At 43.3% G+C, this 18,685-nt stretch overlaps 1 protein-coding gene across 3 annotated transcripts in view; it reads left to right on the plus strand.

Moving 5' to 3' along the window:
* rgs3a (regulator of G protein signaling 3a) overlaps positions 1-18,685 on the plus strand; it is a 146,592-nt gene that overhangs the window by 22,480 nt on the left and 105,427 nt on the right. For all 3 annotated transcript variants that reach the window (XM_062989063.1, XM_062989061.1, XM_062989062.1), the window contains 6 exons: positions 8,074-8,155; positions 8,346-8,451; positions 11,625-12,012; positions 13,295-13,334; positions 15,160-15,431; positions 16,221-16,304. In XM_062989063.1, the coding sequence (XP_062845133.1) occupies positions 8,074-8,155; positions 8,346-8,451; positions 11,625-12,012; positions 13,295-13,334; positions 15,160-15,431; positions 16,221-16,304 (972 nt within the window). The remainder of the gene's footprint in view (positions 1-8,073; positions 8,156-8,345; positions 8,452-11,624; positions 12,013-13,294; positions 13,335-15,159; positions 15,432-16,220; positions 16,305-18,685) is intronic.

Raw genomic sequence — 18,685 nt, forward strand, 5'->3', positions numbered from 1 at the left:
TCACTGAATACAAAAATTTGAGCAATCGAGGGTTAAGGGCCTTGCTCAAGGGCCCAAAGCATATGCTACCCTGTGGCCCTTCTTGGCCACTGTGGGTTTTATTCATGTGGATTAATAATTGTAGATTTACAACAACAAATGCAGTTTTTTAATGGCTGATTCTTTAAAGTACCAGAATTGATTAACGTCAGAATCCTCTAGTAGGTCTGATCAGGCATTATTGTGGCCTCGCAGTGGGATAAAAATCTAGAGCGCAAATCTGAACTGTTTAGCCTGGCGGGCAGAAGAAAGAGGAAACACCCATCATCAGAAATCGTTTGCTGTAATTTGAAGTGCAAAACTGTTTACATTTTTTAGGAATACTTTGGCCAAACTATTTCCTGAGACGGATCTAAAGCGTTCACAGCTTTCAGCTACACGTTCTGGACGAGCTATCAGTTCTGGTTTGCTGGAGTGTTTTTCTTTATTTTTTGTGGCTCCTATCACATAACGACTATCAGCCTTAGAAGGTGAGGGCTAACAAACGCTTCCCTTAAAAACGTCCCATCTGCAACATCATGGAGAAGATCAGCAGATTTGGAAGGTGACGTGTGATCACAGATGCCTCAGACTGTCTGAATAAACAGATCCAGAAGGACACAGAAACAGTCTTGGAATCTTTGACATGGTTAGCGATGGCACTGCTTGGTCTCAAACCCATGAACCCTGGATGATAGTGTGAATGCTTAACTGTTGTACCACTTGCTTGTGACTTTTTATATCTGCAAAAGTATTTAGCCAAGATCGAATGATACCATGTTCTAGATTCCTCCTAGGTAGGTTTTCATGCCACACATTGAACCTTGTGTTCTTCAGCTATACAAAGAAGGAGGAGTTTTCTTTTGCACTGCTCTCAGCACTGCTATCGACCAGCTAGGCACCTAAACAGACATGATAGGCTGTGTCTGAGGGAGGGCTGGTTAAAAGGGATTCCTCAATGCTGTTGACAAAACAAATGCTTTGTCATTGCTTTGTGATGGTTGGTGGCACAGGTGGGTCAGTTTTCTGTCCCATGTACAGTATCTTGTAGCACACTAGCCACTGATAATGGGATCCATGTCATGACGTTGTCAATCCAGGTTATTCTTGGTCTTTGTCATCTTTTGTTGAGTCCTTCCATGAGTCCCGTCTTACAGTAACACTGTCTTCAATTTTGTCACATGGCTGCTTCATCAGCTCCTTTTATGTTCTGGCCATCTCGTACACTCGCTCAGTGATCATCATCATTATCTTCCTCCATGAGATTTTCAGCAGTTTTCGGATGCACTTGTTTTTAAAAACCTGAATGTGTCCTCCTTCTTCTTTATGCACTTTAAAATGTATTCATTTATTTGAAGGTGCTGTGTTGTAATTAATATTGTTACTGTTGAATAAAATAACAAAGGTAAAAGAATTGGGTACCTCTTGTACAAGCATTTATTTTTATAATGACAGGTCTGTAAATCTTGAGCACTTTCATCCCTAAATAATTCATTTCGGCAGCTTGTGCCAGTAAGTAAAATGGAACTCGCCCATTCAGGTCAGTCTTATAAAGATGCTCCTTTTCACCAGGACCCTGACTTACAAAAAGAGGTTCTGTGGCTCGCCCGCCTAAAGAAAGACAGGCTCACGACTGTGTCCGATCCCTCCTTCTGCTAGGCTTTTGAGAACTCCGGGGCTCTTCTTTCACGCCGGGGCTCGTTAAAGACCACCCTCTCGCAATATTTTTCTTTCAGTCTTTTTGAATGGACAAAAGAGGGAGAACAAAACGTTTCTGAAATCTTAAAGTAGGGAGAATGAAGGGCTGAATAGGGTTCAATGTCGGGCTGCTGCCTATCTGTGGCTCTTTATAGACAGACTGTGCTGCAGAATCGCTGAAGCATTTCCGGGCCTCGGTCGTTCTCATGGTTTTGTGATGGTATTTTGTGGTTTTGTTTACTTATTAACATAACGTTCTTGTTTAAAAAAGCAGCCTGTGTTTGATTGTAGATGCATCATGTGTTGCAGTTTTTTTGAGGCTTGATTGTGGTGGTTTTTTTGTGGCTTTGTTAAAATGCTGTTGCATAAGAGTGATTCAGGAGCGCTCGGGTGGCACAGCAGGTGAATCCCAGCAGGTGCTGGGTATGAGATGGCCGAAGCCCATTGATGGGTTGGCGCCCTGTTAGGGGTGTATTCCTGCCTTGCACCTAGTGTTTCTGGGCAAACTAGACCCACCACGACCCTGGTAGTGGTACAAATAAAAATGAAATGAAATATAACTAAGAAATGATGAGGTCTGTGTTATTTGCTGCAATGATTATTGTTTAAATAAAACTTAGTACTTTATGTATACAAAGCATGCCCAAAACTATTTAGACACCCAAACACAAGCTTGGAATTCCATTCAAAATCCATATGCTTTAATATGGAGTTGCTTCTTTGCCATTTTTGCAGCAATAACAGCTTCCACTCACAGTGGGGTCGAAGTCAGATCTGTGTCAAGTTCATCAAAGCATCTTTTACATTTTCAGCATTTAGCAGACCTCTTTATCCAGCGCGACTTGCACTTAAGACCGTATACATTGCAAGCAATTGAGGTTTAAGAGCCTTGCTCAAGGGTCCAACAGTGGCAAACTGGCTGATGTGGGGCTTGAACCAGCAACCTTTTGATTACAAGCCCTGTACCTTAACCGCTGTGCTAACACTGCTCTCTTTATGTATATATGTGGTGATAAAGTGGTGGAATATAGTTACTACCTATAATTTAACATCAAAATGTGCCTTTAAGAGCCGCATTTTCTGAACGCCGTCGGTGGTCACCACAGACACCGGCTGCATGTTTGTGATGATCACGTTCACGATGCTGTCAGCTGTCAATATCTTCAATATTATGCTTTATCCACATCAGGGTCGTGCAGGTTTAGTTTCACCAGGGAACACTGGGTGCAAGGCTGTGTAGGGTGTAGGACATCATCCTCAATCATGTCTGTGTAGACGCCTGGCTGGTGTAACAGACCGCAAAAGTTTCATCAGGAATTCAGGTGATACGGTGGAACATCGTTACTGTAAGATGGATCATCGGATTTGTAGCAGCTTTGTGCGTCCTGTATCTTTAGCTCTTTAGGAAATTCGATGCGTTTAGATCCTGCAAGATGCTGAGCTCAGTAAATAACATCAGAAAATTTTTCAGTTTAAAGTGAGTCGCTTGTCCAGAGTCTCTGCGGAGCCACAAATCGACTCGTCCCTCCTGCTCCTGTTTCACGTCTGACGTCGGGTCGAGAGTCTCTCCCTGCGTGTCCTCTGCTGTCTGAAATAAAGCTGGAAAAAATAAATGCTGGAAAGAAACAGGAGATTCCCTAAAGAAAAGCTGTATGGATGGACACAGAGCTGTGACCAGAGGGAAAAGTAAAACGTACGTAGGTTTGTAATGCGAGATCAGCGCTGATTACTGGATCTTTCTTGTCTGGTGTGCTTGTTGGGTGATATTCAGGATGGATTGATTTGCATTTTGTGTGGCAGATCGAATTCCAAACGTCTCTAAATAGCCTCAGCCAGCGTTCATCTGATCTCTTATCCTTGGGACTGGACGCTGGAAATAAATAAGGACAAAATGTTGTATTACGGCTCTACAAAGTGCTTACTGAAGATGAATGACTACAAGAAAACACATTTGGTTTAGGTTTAGGTTTCTAAACTAGCTTTATAATCGTTGAAAGGCTTCAGGCGTGAAGGTTTTAAGTTTCAGGTTGATGGAAGAACCGCGGCGTACAGCTCTAGGGTTCGTCCAAAACTCCTGTTGTTGTTGTATGTCTTCATTAGCAAGATGATAGTGATAGCACAGCATTACACACCCACACACACCTTGGGGCAGTTTAGAGCAGCCAATTCACCTACAGGCATGTTTTTGGAAGGCGGGAGGAGTACCTAGAGATTAGTCAATGGGTAGAACCTCTTAGGCTCGAACCCAGTTCCCCAGGAACTACCTGCTGTTCAACTGCAATATTGAAGTACATATTACCCATGCTGCCTCTGTTTTGAAGTACACACTGGCTCGGTCAGGAAGCTTGGATAGTCGGTCACGAGCAGGCGTGCTGCCTGGCCGCCAGGGTTCAGGGTCTGGCTGGAGGCGTGTGTGTGTGTGTGCGTTCGTGGTGCAGGGGCCACTTCCTGCTATTCTTTTTCCGAGTTGGTTTCCCATGAGCACTCTGGCCGAGCACAGTGTGGCTGGAGCTGCTGAAACTCTCACAAAGTTTCTCGCCGTACACTCGCTGCGGGCAACGAAGGGATGAGCACCGTCCGTGGGCTGTGTGAGGTCTGCAGCGGACACACACCTTCTCAGGTCAGTCACAATGATATAGTCAGAGAGTCAGATACACACACACACACACACCAGACAGACCGATGGACAAATAAATAGAAATTCATGTGAGGATACAGACAGTTGGAGACCAACAGAGATATAGACAGATGGAAACAGACAGACAGACAGACAGATAGACTGTCATAATGACAGACAGACAGACACACAGACAGACAGATAGACTGTTACAAAGACAGACAGATAAACTGTTACAATGACAGACAGACTGTCACAATAACAGACAGGCTGTCATAAAGACAGACAGACTGTCTGTCATAATGACAGACAGACAGACAGACAGACAGACAAGATAGAGATATAGACAAGCAAAAAACAGCCAGATAGACTTTCATAATGACAGACAGACAGGCTGTCATAATGACAGACAGACTGCCTGACAGACAGAAAAATAGAATGTCACAATGGCAGACAGACAGATAGAGAGACTGTCACAATGACAGCCAGCCAGCCATACAGACTGTCATAAAGACAGACAGACAGATAGACAGACAGACTGTCATAATAACAGACAGACAGACAGACTATCATAATGAAAGACAGACATACTGACAGACAGTCAGAGATATAGACAAGCAGAACAAGCCAGATAGACTTTTGTCATAAAAGACAGACAGACAGACAGACAGACAGACTTTCACAATAACAGATAGAAAGACAGACTGTCACAATGACAGACAGACAGATAGACAGACAGTTAGAGATATGAACTTCCACGTCCACGTACGCCCCCATGTGTAGGTTTATTATTATATCTTGTAAACCACAGTGGGACCAGATTGGCACTATTTTTATTAATGAAGTATATTTATTATATTTTGTTTCGTGTTTTGTTTTGATGCATCGTTTGTGTTGTCTGGGTCGCTTGAAAAACATTTACAGGAGGTCTGATGCAGATCAGGGTTTCAGATCAGGATCGTCTGATACAGATGCTTCGTGTTGAATCGGTCCGGTTCCATAACTAATCCTCTGTGTTGGGATTGTGATGATGTTTGCTGAAATACTGTCACTAATGAATGAATGTATGAATGAATGAATGAATGAATGAATGAGTCATGTGGAGAGGACTGAAGTGCTGATGGTGAAGTCATGTTCCATCTTTATGGTCACGTTCTGCTGGGACAGAAGAGAAAACTGATCAGCAGCAGAGAGAAGGAAAGAGGAAAAGAAAGCAAGAGAAACGAGCGAGTGCTTACAGGTTTTGGGAACTGAATTATTTATGCTAAAACAGAAAAGTAGCGCAGAAATGAAAGAGTGGAAGCCGGAGGAAGTAAATATCCACCCACTTAAACACACGCTAATCCACCCACTCACTTCTTCAACATATCCATCGATCCACACAGCCGTGCTCAGTTACTGTGTGATGTTAAACGGAACCTCAGCCAACCTGACATGACCAGTTTTATTTTTCATTTTATTTTTATCCCGGTCAGCGTCGCTGCAGGTCCGGTTCCACCGGGAAACACTGGATGCACCCTGGACAGGGCAGCGATCCATCGCAGAGCTTCAGACAAACCCCCCTCCAGACGTAGACGATCCTGTCTGGGTAGACGCCAAACCTACCGAAAGCACCGCTGAGATTCGACCCTGCGGTCATCAGAATTTCAAAATACAGATTTACAAAATACAGTTTATTTATTTGCTACCATAAATGCATTTATTTTACAATAAGGTCCTTAAAAACAGTGTCTTTTAAAGGCCATATTTCCAAAACTATGTGGACATCTATAATAATAATTAGACTTAATAATAAATGAAAGCAGATGGAATGCCTTTATTTGTCACATATGTATATATATGGGGCCAATAGGGTTAAAAGCCTGACAGTGGCTGCATGGTAGAGCTGGGATTCAAACCCAGTACCTTCCGATGCATAGCCCAAAGCTCTACCAACTAGGCTACCACATCTGCCCATGAGCTAGGTAAACATGCCATTACAAAACAATGAGCATGAATATGGAATTGCCCCCACTTTGCAGCTATAACAGCCCTCACTCTTTTGGGAAAGCACTGACGTTGGATACAAAGGCCTGGCTCACAGTCGACATTCCAGTTCATCCATTCATGCTCAGATTTATTTAGCTGATTCGGGGATCCCCAAGCAGGGGATTGTGGTGGCAGTGCAGGGGGTTTGTAAGACTGTCAAAACAATGACACATTATAAAAACACATTAATAAAACAAACAAACAAACAAATAAGCCTTTAAAATTATGTCATTGTGATCTGTGACCTGCAAACTACACTATATGATCAAAAGTATTGGGACACTGCTTCTACTTTTAGAATTAATGTGTTTCAGCCACAACAATTGCTAACAGGTGTAATAAATCAATTATATAAAGGGAATTATATGCTTCTGGCTTTGCAGCAACAGTTTAGGGAAGGCCCATTCCTGTTCCTGTTCACAGGACTGTGACCCTGTGCACAAAGCAAGCTCTATAAAGACGTATAAAGAAACTCCAGTGTCCTGCACAGAGTTCTGACCTCAACCCGGTGATAGCAGTGATAGCTCAGTGGTTAAGGTACTGGACTAGTAAACAGAAGGTTGCCGGTTCAAGCCCTGCCACCACCAAGTTGCCACTGTTGGGTCCCTGAGCAAGGCCCTTAACCCTCAGTTGCTCATTGTGTAAGTCGCTTTGGATAAAAGCGTCTGCTAAATGCTGAAAATGTTAATGTAAATGTAAACCCTACTAAACAGCTTTGGAATGAACTGGAACATGAACTGAGGCTTTCTTGACCAACATCATTGCCCGGCCATATGAATTCTCTTTTGACTGAATGTGCACAAATTCCCACAGGCATGCAGAAGAGCGGCTGTTACTCATAGCATTTGTTTTTAAAACGGTGTGTGCAATAAGCTCATGGTCATGAATTACATATTGAACCGGCTAAAATATTCTACATCCCTATGACTTCCATCTCCGCTGGCCTTAATCTGAGCATGATGCATGCGTATGTGTGTATGCGTGTGTATGCGTGTGTATGCGTGTGTGTGCGTGTGTATGTGTGTATGTGTGTGTATGTGGCATGAGTAAATGGGCCGACCCACTCAGTGGAGCATAAACAACACATTGCGTTTGGAGTGATGTCCATTCAAAGCGAAAGCGCCGCTTTATGGACGCTTTTTCAGGCCACACGAACATGAGCCAGTTAGTCGATGCTCCTCATGACTTATGGGAGTAATTTGGTTCAGGTGAATAGTACTGGACTTAAAGGAGCGATATTTATTTCCCAAAGGGCTTTAGTTGCTGGGCAGACTGGCCATCATGCAAATGAATTATAAGAATATATAAAAATAGGATCTAACAGATACAGCAACAACAGCGATATGAAAAAGACAACAAAAATATGTGACATAAATATATAAAAAAGGTAAACACAACAGTCAGTGGGGGGGGGGGGGGTAGCAAAACTGTAACTTAAGCATCATCAATATGCAGTTAACAAAATCTAATTCAGAAAGCAACATGTGTGTACAAATATATACACACACACACACACACACACACACACACACACACACACACAAAAGTTGACCCTCCCATCCCTTCATTTGTCCCTGTATAATTCACACTCTGCGTTAGACTATTCAGCACAGAGTGATTACAGGAGGTAAACAGGGTAAATCTTGTTATATCCAACAGGTGGCAGTATAGCATATAATAAATGTGTGTATATTCTGTTTGTATGTGACTAGGTGACTATCCGTCGAGGGAAGGACGGCTATGGGTTCACCATCTGCTCCGACGCACCTGTACGAGTACAGGGTGTTGATCCGGGTAAGAACTCTACTGCTGTGTGTGTGTGTGTGTGTGTGTGTGAAGGGAGAGAGTGTAGTACCATCCATAAACCATACTTAACCCTACATAAATGTGTGTGTGTGTGTGTGTGTGTGTGAAGGGAGAGAGTGTAGTACCATCCATAAACCATACTTAACCCTACATAAATGTGTGTGTGTGTGTGCATCAGGTGGTCCTGCAGATTTGGCCGGACTCAGACAGCTGGACACTCTTCTGCAGTTGAACGGTCAGCCCGTGGATCAGTGGAAGTGTGCAGATCTTGCCCATGCTATCAGGTAGGCTGCACCCACACTGTGGAATGCTGGGACTGGTCACTTCCAGACCTCAGTTATAAAGCTCTGTAGAACCAGACTGACAGACGCCCTCTTACTGGTCAGATGTAGTCGCTGCTGAACGTTTTCTGCTGAAGGGAACATTTCTGACCCCAGAATCTGATGAATGTTTGATTGATGTGGGTGTTTCTTGCACCTGTATTGCTCCCCTGAGCCCTGGTTTCTAATTAATGATAATGATAATCATCCTTTTCACATTAGCAAATTGTTTAACTATGAAAAATGAAAAGATTTAACGATATAACTGAATTTGAGGAACAATTTGACATTAATAGCCAAAATTCCGGACCTGAAATTGCCCTTAATCCAATATTTAAACAATCAACATGAAAAATGCACTGATAGATGTGCAGCCAATGAAGCGATGCCCTGTTTAATACCAGCTCTTGTTCCACTGCACCTACAATGTTTATTCTTCTTCATACATTAAAGTACCTGAAGGAAAACACATCCGGACACCCTTGTTGTTTTGGCCAACAAAAGTTTGGTCTTACCAACTAAAACACTGTACCACCTAAAAGGTTTTTAAGAAAACCAAAAGAAGTAATAATTTAGGTATATTGGTGCTATTTCCCGGAATCGTTCCCCTGAAACTGCAGAACTGGTGTCTTCTGATGATACGCATAAATAATGCATGGTTATTACAGTAGGCGAAGCGGTTCGTGGCTTTAAATTAGTATCAGATTCCTGTAATAACGTCAATACGAGAGTTTTGTGCGTGTTTAATACCGAAAGCTCTGCTTCCTTCATAAATCACCCAGCCTGCAATAGATGTTCGTGCATAATGCAGAACAATCCGGTTTAGACGGCGAGGAAATGAAGAAGTAAATAAGTACCTGTGTTGATTTGAGTGTTTATTGGTTTGGTGCTTCATCATTCGGTGCTTTGTTGAGTTAATCACGCGCATGATGCAACTCTCACTGTTCATCCTCACCATCCTTTAATGAAGCAATATACTGTAGTTCAGCAGAGGAAAATCCTGCTTTCTTATTGGCTGGCAGGTTTGTGTTTACTCTTTAGATCTGGTCCAAAGAGTAATTACAGAGTAATTATAAACCCATGTGGCTGATGGAACAGTTTAAATGTAATTTGTTCTATTTGTCTATTTGTAATTTGTACAGACCCCAGTCTAAAACCAGAAATCTTTAGAAACCAGATTTTCTATTATTTAAATAAGGAGACATATTTTCTGCAAGATTTGCTTGCATTTAAGTACTTGAATGTTAAATCATTTGGTGTTTGGTTGCTTTTTGAAGATGACAAGAGACTAGTACAGAGAAAAGCCTTAATGCCTGTCTTCCTTGAGTCCTGAGGTATGGATTAAGATGAGCCAGACATCAGATTTATTCTGCTTAAAAATATAAAGTTCTGGGTGCCCAGGTGGTGCAGCAGGATAATCTGAGCTCCCGGGTTCGAATTTTGGCTCTGCTACCGGACGGCGCCCCCTAGCAGGCATAACTGGCTAATGCCTGCAGCAGACAAAATTGGCTTCCAGTCTGCAAGGTGGGAAGACCGGACTAAGGGTGCGGGTGGTGGGGTTATGATATATGCCCAGGGTGCCCATACAGACAGTGGAGGAGCGCAGAGTTTGGGGCGTGGCTTTCCGTACGCGAAGCCAACCTCATGCGCAAATCCACCGAAGTATGTGTGAACAAGGGAGTGTGTGTCAGGGGAATATACATCCCCCCTTGGACACCGTTGGGGTCCCCAGCAGCGGATTGGTTACGCTAAAGCCTGTGAGGATCTATTTTTTACAATTGGTTGCCAATCCATCCTGGGGCCTTAGTCATCCTTAGCTGAGACATAGCCAATCAGGTCTGTATGTAGACGTCTGACTGGCTGATGGCACTGCTGAATCCAAGCAGTAGTGGGTGAGGTGTGCCACCAAAGCCCTAGAAGCAAAGATGAAATGGGGTATTAAAAGAAATAATCAAGAAGCATGAATATTTTAGATAATGAGACACTGGTTATGGTTTCATCCTTTAGGTACTACAATAATGACAAGTTATAATTAAGCTATTAATGTCGTTAGCATGTGTAGTTTAATAGTAGGAGCCCTTCCACCACAGCGGTACCTAAATCTGAGTTCCAGGGGTTTGAATCCCGGGCTGGGCTCACAAATACAGAAGGTGCATGGCATTACATGACCCTAGCTGTTAGGGTGACACATATGCACCCAGTGCACCCTTGGTGTTGGTCTCAAGTCCGGATAAATAGGAGGGTTGTGGTGACCCCATAGCGTCAACAGAATCACCTGAAAGGAAATCATTCATTCATCAATAAGCTATTAATATTAATTACACATTAACTATTAATTACACAGTAGTTGTTGGCAGGATACAGAGGTGGAAAATAAAAGCAAAGCAATATAAAGCTGTTTATAGTGTCTAGTGAATAATGGATGGTGAAAGTAATCACACAGATGCTTTGATCCAAAGCGAATTACAATTGTCATGAATGTAGTCTAAGCAAAAGACTTATGAGCCTTGCTCAGGGGTCCAGCAGTTGCAACTTGGCAGATGTAGAGCTATATATATATATACTGTATATATATAGCGCTATATAAATAAATTTGACTTGACTTGACCTTCCGATTACTGGTCCAGGACCTTAACTGCTGAGCTACGACTGCCCTATGGGGTTCTAGCCAGTGCCTACCTAGGGCGTCGGTTCTACTGTTTCTAGGGTCTATTACGTTCCATATATGAACGAGTGAACTGTTTTTTAGTTATGAAATCTTACAAACCAAGTTTTGAACATTGTGAGGTATAAGCTGACAGCCACCGAAAACACCATCCTGTCTTTTATTTTCCTATAGCAGGACTGTGATTTATCTTCCTCCTGCACAGGTAAAGAAAACAAACATAAATCTTTATCTAAAGCAGAGACTCAGGCTTGATTATTGTAGCTGTCAGTCATTCTGTAGGATGGCAATCCAAAAATAGGTGCAGGTTCACCGCTGGTTTGGGGCGGTCGTAGGTGCCGCTTCAAATCACCATCAAAATGTTGAAATGAGTCACTTCTTTGTCCTTTTATACTTTCTTTGAAATGTCACTCAGTGTCTGATTGCACGCTGTCTTTATCACTCACCCCACTGTTCTCCTTTCCGTGTACAGAACCAGTGTCGGTGAGATCACCGTGACGGTCTGGCGGTCCGGACCCTCTGTGAAGTCCAGCTACGAGGGTCTGAACCAGCAGTCCTACAAGAACTCCAACTACGACACTCCTCTGTCTCCTCCTAAAATCAGACGTGCGGATAAGACGCCCCCGGTTCCCCCACTACCCGCACACCTGCGTCGCAGAGTTCTGCATAACGGCTTAGACGGTGGGAGGGCTGGAGGTACAGGGGGCGCAGGGGGTACCGGTGTGCCATGGGGCGAGAGGAATGAAGAGGTGCAAGCCAATACCAGGGCACACACCCCGACGACTCTGAGAGGGACACGAGTCAAGGCGTCCAATGGGGACAACTATATCATCCTGTCTCCTATCAACCCTGGAGGCCAGGTAGAGTACAATGAGTAGAGTAAATGGACCCAATGCTGGGCTAAGATCTGGGGTTAGATCTTTTTATCCTATATTTATTTATTTATTAGGATTTTAACGTCATGTTTTACACACTTTGGTTACATTCATGACAGGACAGATAATCACTGAATACACAAGATTCATGGACTATTTAGTATCTCCAGTTCACCTCACTTGCACGTCTATGGACTGTGGGAGGAAACCGGAGATCCCGGAGGAAACCCGAGCAGACACGGGGAGAACATGCAAACTCCTCACAGACAGGACCCAGACAGCTCCACCTGTGAATCGAACCCAGGAACTTCTTGCTGGAAGGTGGCACTATGACGCCTGGGTTCGATTTCCCAGTCGGGTGACCAGGGTTCTTCCTGTGTCCGTGTGGTCCAAAGACGTGCAATCAGGGTAATTGGAGATACAAAAGTGTGATTCTGTGTGGCGGTCTGCTCTGTAATGGACTTACGACCTGTCCGGGGTGTTTCTTACCTTTTGCCCAGTGAATCAGACCCACCGTGACCCTGACCAGGATAAATCGGTGGTAAAACAAACAATGGATGAATTAATGTGTTTTTTTGTAAGCACAACAACATATCGTCACTAAGTACAAGGCAGGAATACCCTGGACAAGGAGCCAATCCATTGCAGGGCTTCACCCCCCATCCTCCTACACCTCAGACATAGCCAATCGTGTCTGTGTAGACGCCCGGCCGGTCGGGTTCGAATCTCAGCAGTGGTGGGCTAACATAACAGACCGCTGCACCACCCGAGCCTCTGCAAATTCATAGCAGCTTATTTAGATGTTCATGTTATTATAGACGACTGATCTGTGAGGCTTGGATGAACGTTTGAACCTTTATTACCAAATCATTCACGCGTGAGCCTTGACACTGACCTTTGAATAATCAGATTCAGAGAAATCACACGGCTGTGAGGAGGAGACGCACGTGAGCTGCTTTATTGCCTCTATTTCCTTCCCATCCTTCCCTGAGGGATTCGTGATGGGGTTTGTTTGTAGGAGCTCGGGCTGAGAGTCCGGATCTGATGGTGGATGAGCTGAAATTATTATTATAAATATATTTACTGTGTTTAACCTTGCTTGTTATATTTACTTGTTGTATTTTAGCCTTCATGATCAGCTAGACCTTTTGCTTGGGCTGTTTGCATCCAAACACAACGTCAAATAATATTCTAGTTTATTATGGAGACAGTATTTCAAGTGATGTTGATTGATTATACAGTAGTATTCATTTCTCTGATTCCACAGATCCTGAGACAAGTATATGGAGATAATCACGGCACTCTGGGTAAATACTGTTTTATATCTACCCTGTTGTTTAAGTTTGCATTAATGAATGAATGCAGTGCTGTTTAAGTTTTGTCTGGAATAGGGTTTGCCTGGTCTGCATGATAAAATTGTTCGATGCCCAATCAAAACTCAAGTCCGACATAATGGTCAATCCATCCACCTTACTGTCAAATCTATTGTTATATTAGAACATTGTTATAACATCATATGGACAGTGGTAGCCCAGTAGTAGAGCATAGGGCTATCAACTGAAAGGTTGAGAGTTTGAATCCCAGCTCTACCATGCAGAGCTCTACCATGTTGGGCTCTTGAGCAAGGCCCTTATCCCTCCCTGTTCCAAGGGCGCCGTACAATGGCTGACCCTGCGCTCTGACCTCAGCTTCCAAAAACAAGCTGGGATATGTGAAGAGAGAATTTTTTTGTACTGTACACCTGTATATGTAAATGACAAATACCGGCGTTCTATCTATATAATCAAGGGTAGCAAAGATGAAAAAGTGATCTCTAGCTACCACTGAGTTTGAATCTCAGTTGTTTCATGATTGACTGTGTCTGAGGGAGGACAGGACGAAAAGATTCCTCATTACTGCTGGTAGGTGGCGCCTGCACAGAGACGATGAATGACGTAGAGCAGTGCGTGACTCTCTGTAAACGATACTGCTCTCCGTGTGAACCCACTGCTGCGTTCTCTTCACTGGCTTCCTGTAGCTGCACGCATTCAGTCTACAGAACCAAAAATGGACCAGCCCCAAGTTACCTTCGTGGTCTAATAAAACCCCACTCTGTACCACGCAACCTCCGAGCCACTAGTCTCGCCCAACTTGATCCTCCACCCAGGACTCGAGGAAGACAAGCATCAAGGATCTTCTCTGTACTGGCACCCAAGTGGTGGAACGAGCTTCCTCTGTCTGTCCGAACATCTGAGTCTCTCGCTGTCTTTAAAAAACAATTAAAAACCTTCATCACACCTTTACTGAGCACTTAAGCTGACTCGTACTTACTTACTAACACTCACCACTCACTAATACTAATTCATTTCTTGCAAAAAAACCCAAAACACTTTGGTTCTAACAGGGTTTTAGCAGATTTGTGTTCTTGGACTGTTGTATACTTTTACTAGAGTAAGATAATGCTCACTATGGAAGCACGTCGCTCTGGATAAGAGTGTCTGCTAAATGTCGAAAATGTAAATGTAAATGTAATTGTACATTTACTCGTATCTTGTAGGTGAAAAAAAGCGGTTGTCTTCTACTGCTGCAGACCCCGGTCAAGGTCGGGTAATTGGATATGACTAGATAGGGAGAAAAAGAAATAGATTAGAGAAACATTTTCTGCTCTCAAATTTGTGTTTTTGTAACGTGAAATGTTAAAATCAGATTGTTTAAATTGTTCAGTTGTACCCTGTGGCTGAAGCTAATTATTTTAGTGGGTTTTGCACAGTGGCGTGTTGCAGCACTTCATTTTCCACTTAAAAAGTGAAGCCTATGATTCAAACTGCTAATTTTCTCTCGCTGCTTTAGAAATGCTCACTTGCTGACGGCATCATGAGACTAGGACAAGCTTATGCTTGTAGTAAAAACACACACTGAATCTGCAGCTAAATTTGAACAAAAGTTTATGAACAAAGATGTTTTCTGTTTTGCAAAAGCATAGAAAGTATTTGGAACTGAACCCTGGAAAGGTCTTTTACTTTCTGAACCTGAACTTGAACACTGTGTTTGGGACAGTGGAGGAATTTGCACTTGTAATTTTAATTGTATTAGTGCGAATGTAACGTCATTAAGTCACAGCCTGATTTATTTTCTGATTGTGCCACGTTTTAGGGTGGATGTACCCTCCGGGAAATGCCAACGCGCCCCAGCCGCACACTTCCGGCACTGACGCTGCCCCCAGACTGGCAAGCAGAACCAGCTTTCTGCGCCGCTCTGGCCACAAGTCCAGAACGTCCTCTGCTTCTAAATTCCACCAGCAAAGCTCCAACTTCGCCAACTACCAAAACTGCACCATCGTCAGATCCCACGCGTCATCGCACGCCAACTACGGCGCTTATGTCAAAGCGGCGCCCAAAATTCTCATATTTCCCATCTTTGTGCAGGTATTTGCAGGTTCTGTCTCAGTTCTCTGGGTCTGTTTTGCTTTTTCTTTGTGTTTTTTTGCATTTCTGCTGTAAGTTTCACCTCCTAATTACAATTACAATGCCATTCGCACCACCATGTGCACTTATTTACAGGGCTGCACATGATGGGAGTCCTGAGATTTTCTCAATTTCTGCAAGTGTCCTTTTCATGACAGCTTGAACGTCTACATATTTTCAGGAATTTTACTTCTTGGAAAACAAATAAATCCTTTTTAAATTCAATAGAACTTCAGCTCAATTAGCAGAGCCGTGCGCTGGTCTCTGGTTTAGCAGTAATTGCAGTGACTGGGCCATTTCCTGTGAGTGCTGGTGCACCCATCCACTAAGCACCAGCTCTTATAATCCAAACCGCAGCTAAATGTTCAGTAAGACGTCCCCCTGCTAGCTTCCTGCTCACGCCGCCCATACCTCTACGGTGCATTAGTCCACCTCCAGTAAGAGGATGTGGCTGTTTTGACACTCCGCGCTACGCTTTTAGCCTAACGTGGTCAGAGATAAGCAGACAGCTCGGCCCACGAGCGCATTTCCAACTCGCGGGGGTTGAACGCAAAGTCGAGTTCTCGAGCAAGTTTGCAGTTCGGTTTGCCATCTACAGCAGAGCGTCGTTTTCGGTCTTCAGCCGTGTTTTAGCATGGAACCAGCTTCTCAGAATGTAAAGAAAATTAAAGTGCGCATATGACGTCTTGATGTGATGTCTGATCATGGAATTGAGATGCTGAAATGTTGTTCCGTTTCTTCCATTCACAGCCGCTGGACTTGTGTAGCCCGGTCCGAGCTCTGGTGATCACGGAGGAGCTGATCCTGCACGAGAGCAAACATCTCTCCATCAAGGTAGGACCTGATGATGAGCAACAACAGATGCATTATTATTATTATTATTATTATTATTATTATTATTATTATTTACATTTCAGGTCAGTGGTGGTAGTGTTTTTGATGGTACCTTATTACAGTAGAGCTCGCAGTGGAGGAAAGTGCATCTGCCCACATCTCATTAAGAGCACACACACACTCACACACACACACACACACAGCCTGTGCGGTAGCATGCTCCTGAAACGCCAGCAAGAATCAGGGTTAAAGTTCAGGTACATTCTGTCTACCAAGCTCTTGAACGTTATGCATACTGTAAAGTAGTCCTGCTCAACCATTTACAATGACCACAAGCAATACTTCTTAATATTCTTAAATTGGGATTCAAGTTTGTACGTTTTACATTAAAAAGTAATAGATGTGAAGCCTGCACGGAGTACTAAGAAGAAACAAGTTGCATTTAGGCTTTAAAAACAAGTGATTTTCAGTAAACTCATCACATTGAGGAAGATGATGACCACTGAGTGAATGTATGAGACAGCCAGAACAGAAAAGGAGCTACTGAACCATGTTAACTCCTACAAGTTTTGTAGCTTTGAGTGTGTGATGAGGCGCCAACATGACAACATTGAGGGCAGTGAGGCCCAAAATCGCCACGACCTTGGACAAGTTCCCTTGAAAAGACAAAGGTATACTGGCATCTCACACCAGCAGAAAACCGGACTGGACCGGACCACGCCTGGCATCACAGTTCCAGAGAAAGCAGATTGCCAAACAGAGTAGCTGGCAAGACTGTAAGAGAGGAACTGTGATATATATAGAAACACTCCCACCTGGAGCAAATTAACACTCAACTAGGTGCAGTTAACAGGAACTGACAAGTCAATCATCTGCGCCTCGGTGCCCCATCTGATGGCTATAACTGGCATGGCAGAGGCAAAAATCTGCAACCCGGGCCCAGTCGACCCGTTCCTGCCTACTTAAATAGGTAATTTTCACTTAGATAGATAGATAGATAGATAGATAGATAGATAGATAGATAGATAGATAGATACTGTATTCATCCCGAAGGAAATTAAGGCCTCAGTAGCAAGTTACATTTATCAAAAAGTCAAAAGTTATAGTACACACTACAGAGATTCACATTATACAAACAAACAAGCAAGTATCTGTATAACAACAACAACGGGACCTGGGGGTACATGTGGAGATGTTACGGTTTACATCGTAAGGATGTTATAGATTATACGTAATTAACAGCTGTAATATATAAATTATAAAGTGAAACTACAGTGCGAATTTAAGAAAATTTAAAAAACACTTAATGTATGTCTAATTGGTTCTCATCACAGCAACCAGGTAGTGGGTTTTAAATGAATTCCAAAACATACTTAGTGATTAATAATTGATTTGATTGGTGTTTTTATGAACTAACTGAACAGAGTCTAACAGAGCCCTGACCTGAACCCTACAGAACAGCTTTGCAATTAATTGGAATGTTGATTGGGAGCTATATAAGCAGAGATTCCCATGAATTATCCAAAATTTTGTGGAAAACCTTCTCAAAAGAGTGAACACTGTTATTCCCACAAAGACAGAAGGAAGGAGGGGCTTTAAAATAGAAGGTCCAACACGCTCATGTTCAGGCGTCCACATACTTTTATCCATGCAGTGTTTTATTAGAAACTTCGTATTAGAAGTAATGATCGTGATTCATCGCAGTTTCCTTCCCAGTTTGTCATTTCCCATTCAGCGGAGGACAGAGGGACAGATTTACGCTTCTTCCTGTCCCGCATTGTCCCCCGCCGTGCCGCTCTTATTGTAACGGTGATTAGGAAATGACAGAACAGTCGAGGAGATTCATTAATGTCGACTTTCCGATAGCGGGAAGAAAAAAGGAAGCCAAAGATCACATCCCGCTCCGTACGACAGAGTGAGATATGATTCATGCCGCCGCTAGTGATTCAGGATTGTAGCTTCCTCTCGACCGTTTCTTATTAGCACCGTCTGAGTAAGCGTTATCTTAACGCGATCCTCTCCTGACCTCGCTCTGATCGTTTCTCACTCGGCATTTGTGTCACTGACTGAAGTAAAATGAAGAAGGAAACAGGGTTAGGATTAGTGTCAGGGTTAGTAAAGAAAGTAAGGTTAGTAACCCATTTGATCTTTTGGGTTAAGCTTTACTCACTCACTCACTCACTCACTCACTGTCTTAACCGCTTATCTAATTAGGGTCGCGGGGGGGTGGGGTGGTGGTGGTGCTGGAGCCTATCCCAGCTTTTCAATGGGCGCAAGGCACACAGTAACACCCTGGACAGGGCGCCAGTTAATTGCAGTTACACACACACTCATACACACACCCATTCACCTATAGGGTGAATTCAGTGTTTCCAGTTAAC

The sequence above is a fragment of the Trichomycterus rosablanca genome, chromosome 26, assembly GCF_030014385.1.
Source record: "Trichomycterus rosablanca isolate fTriRos1 chromosome 26, fTriRos1.hap1, whole genome shotgun sequence".
Taxonomy (NCBI): Eukaryota; Metazoa; Chordata; class Actinopteri; order Siluriformes; family Trichomycteridae; genus Trichomycterus; species Trichomycterus rosablanca.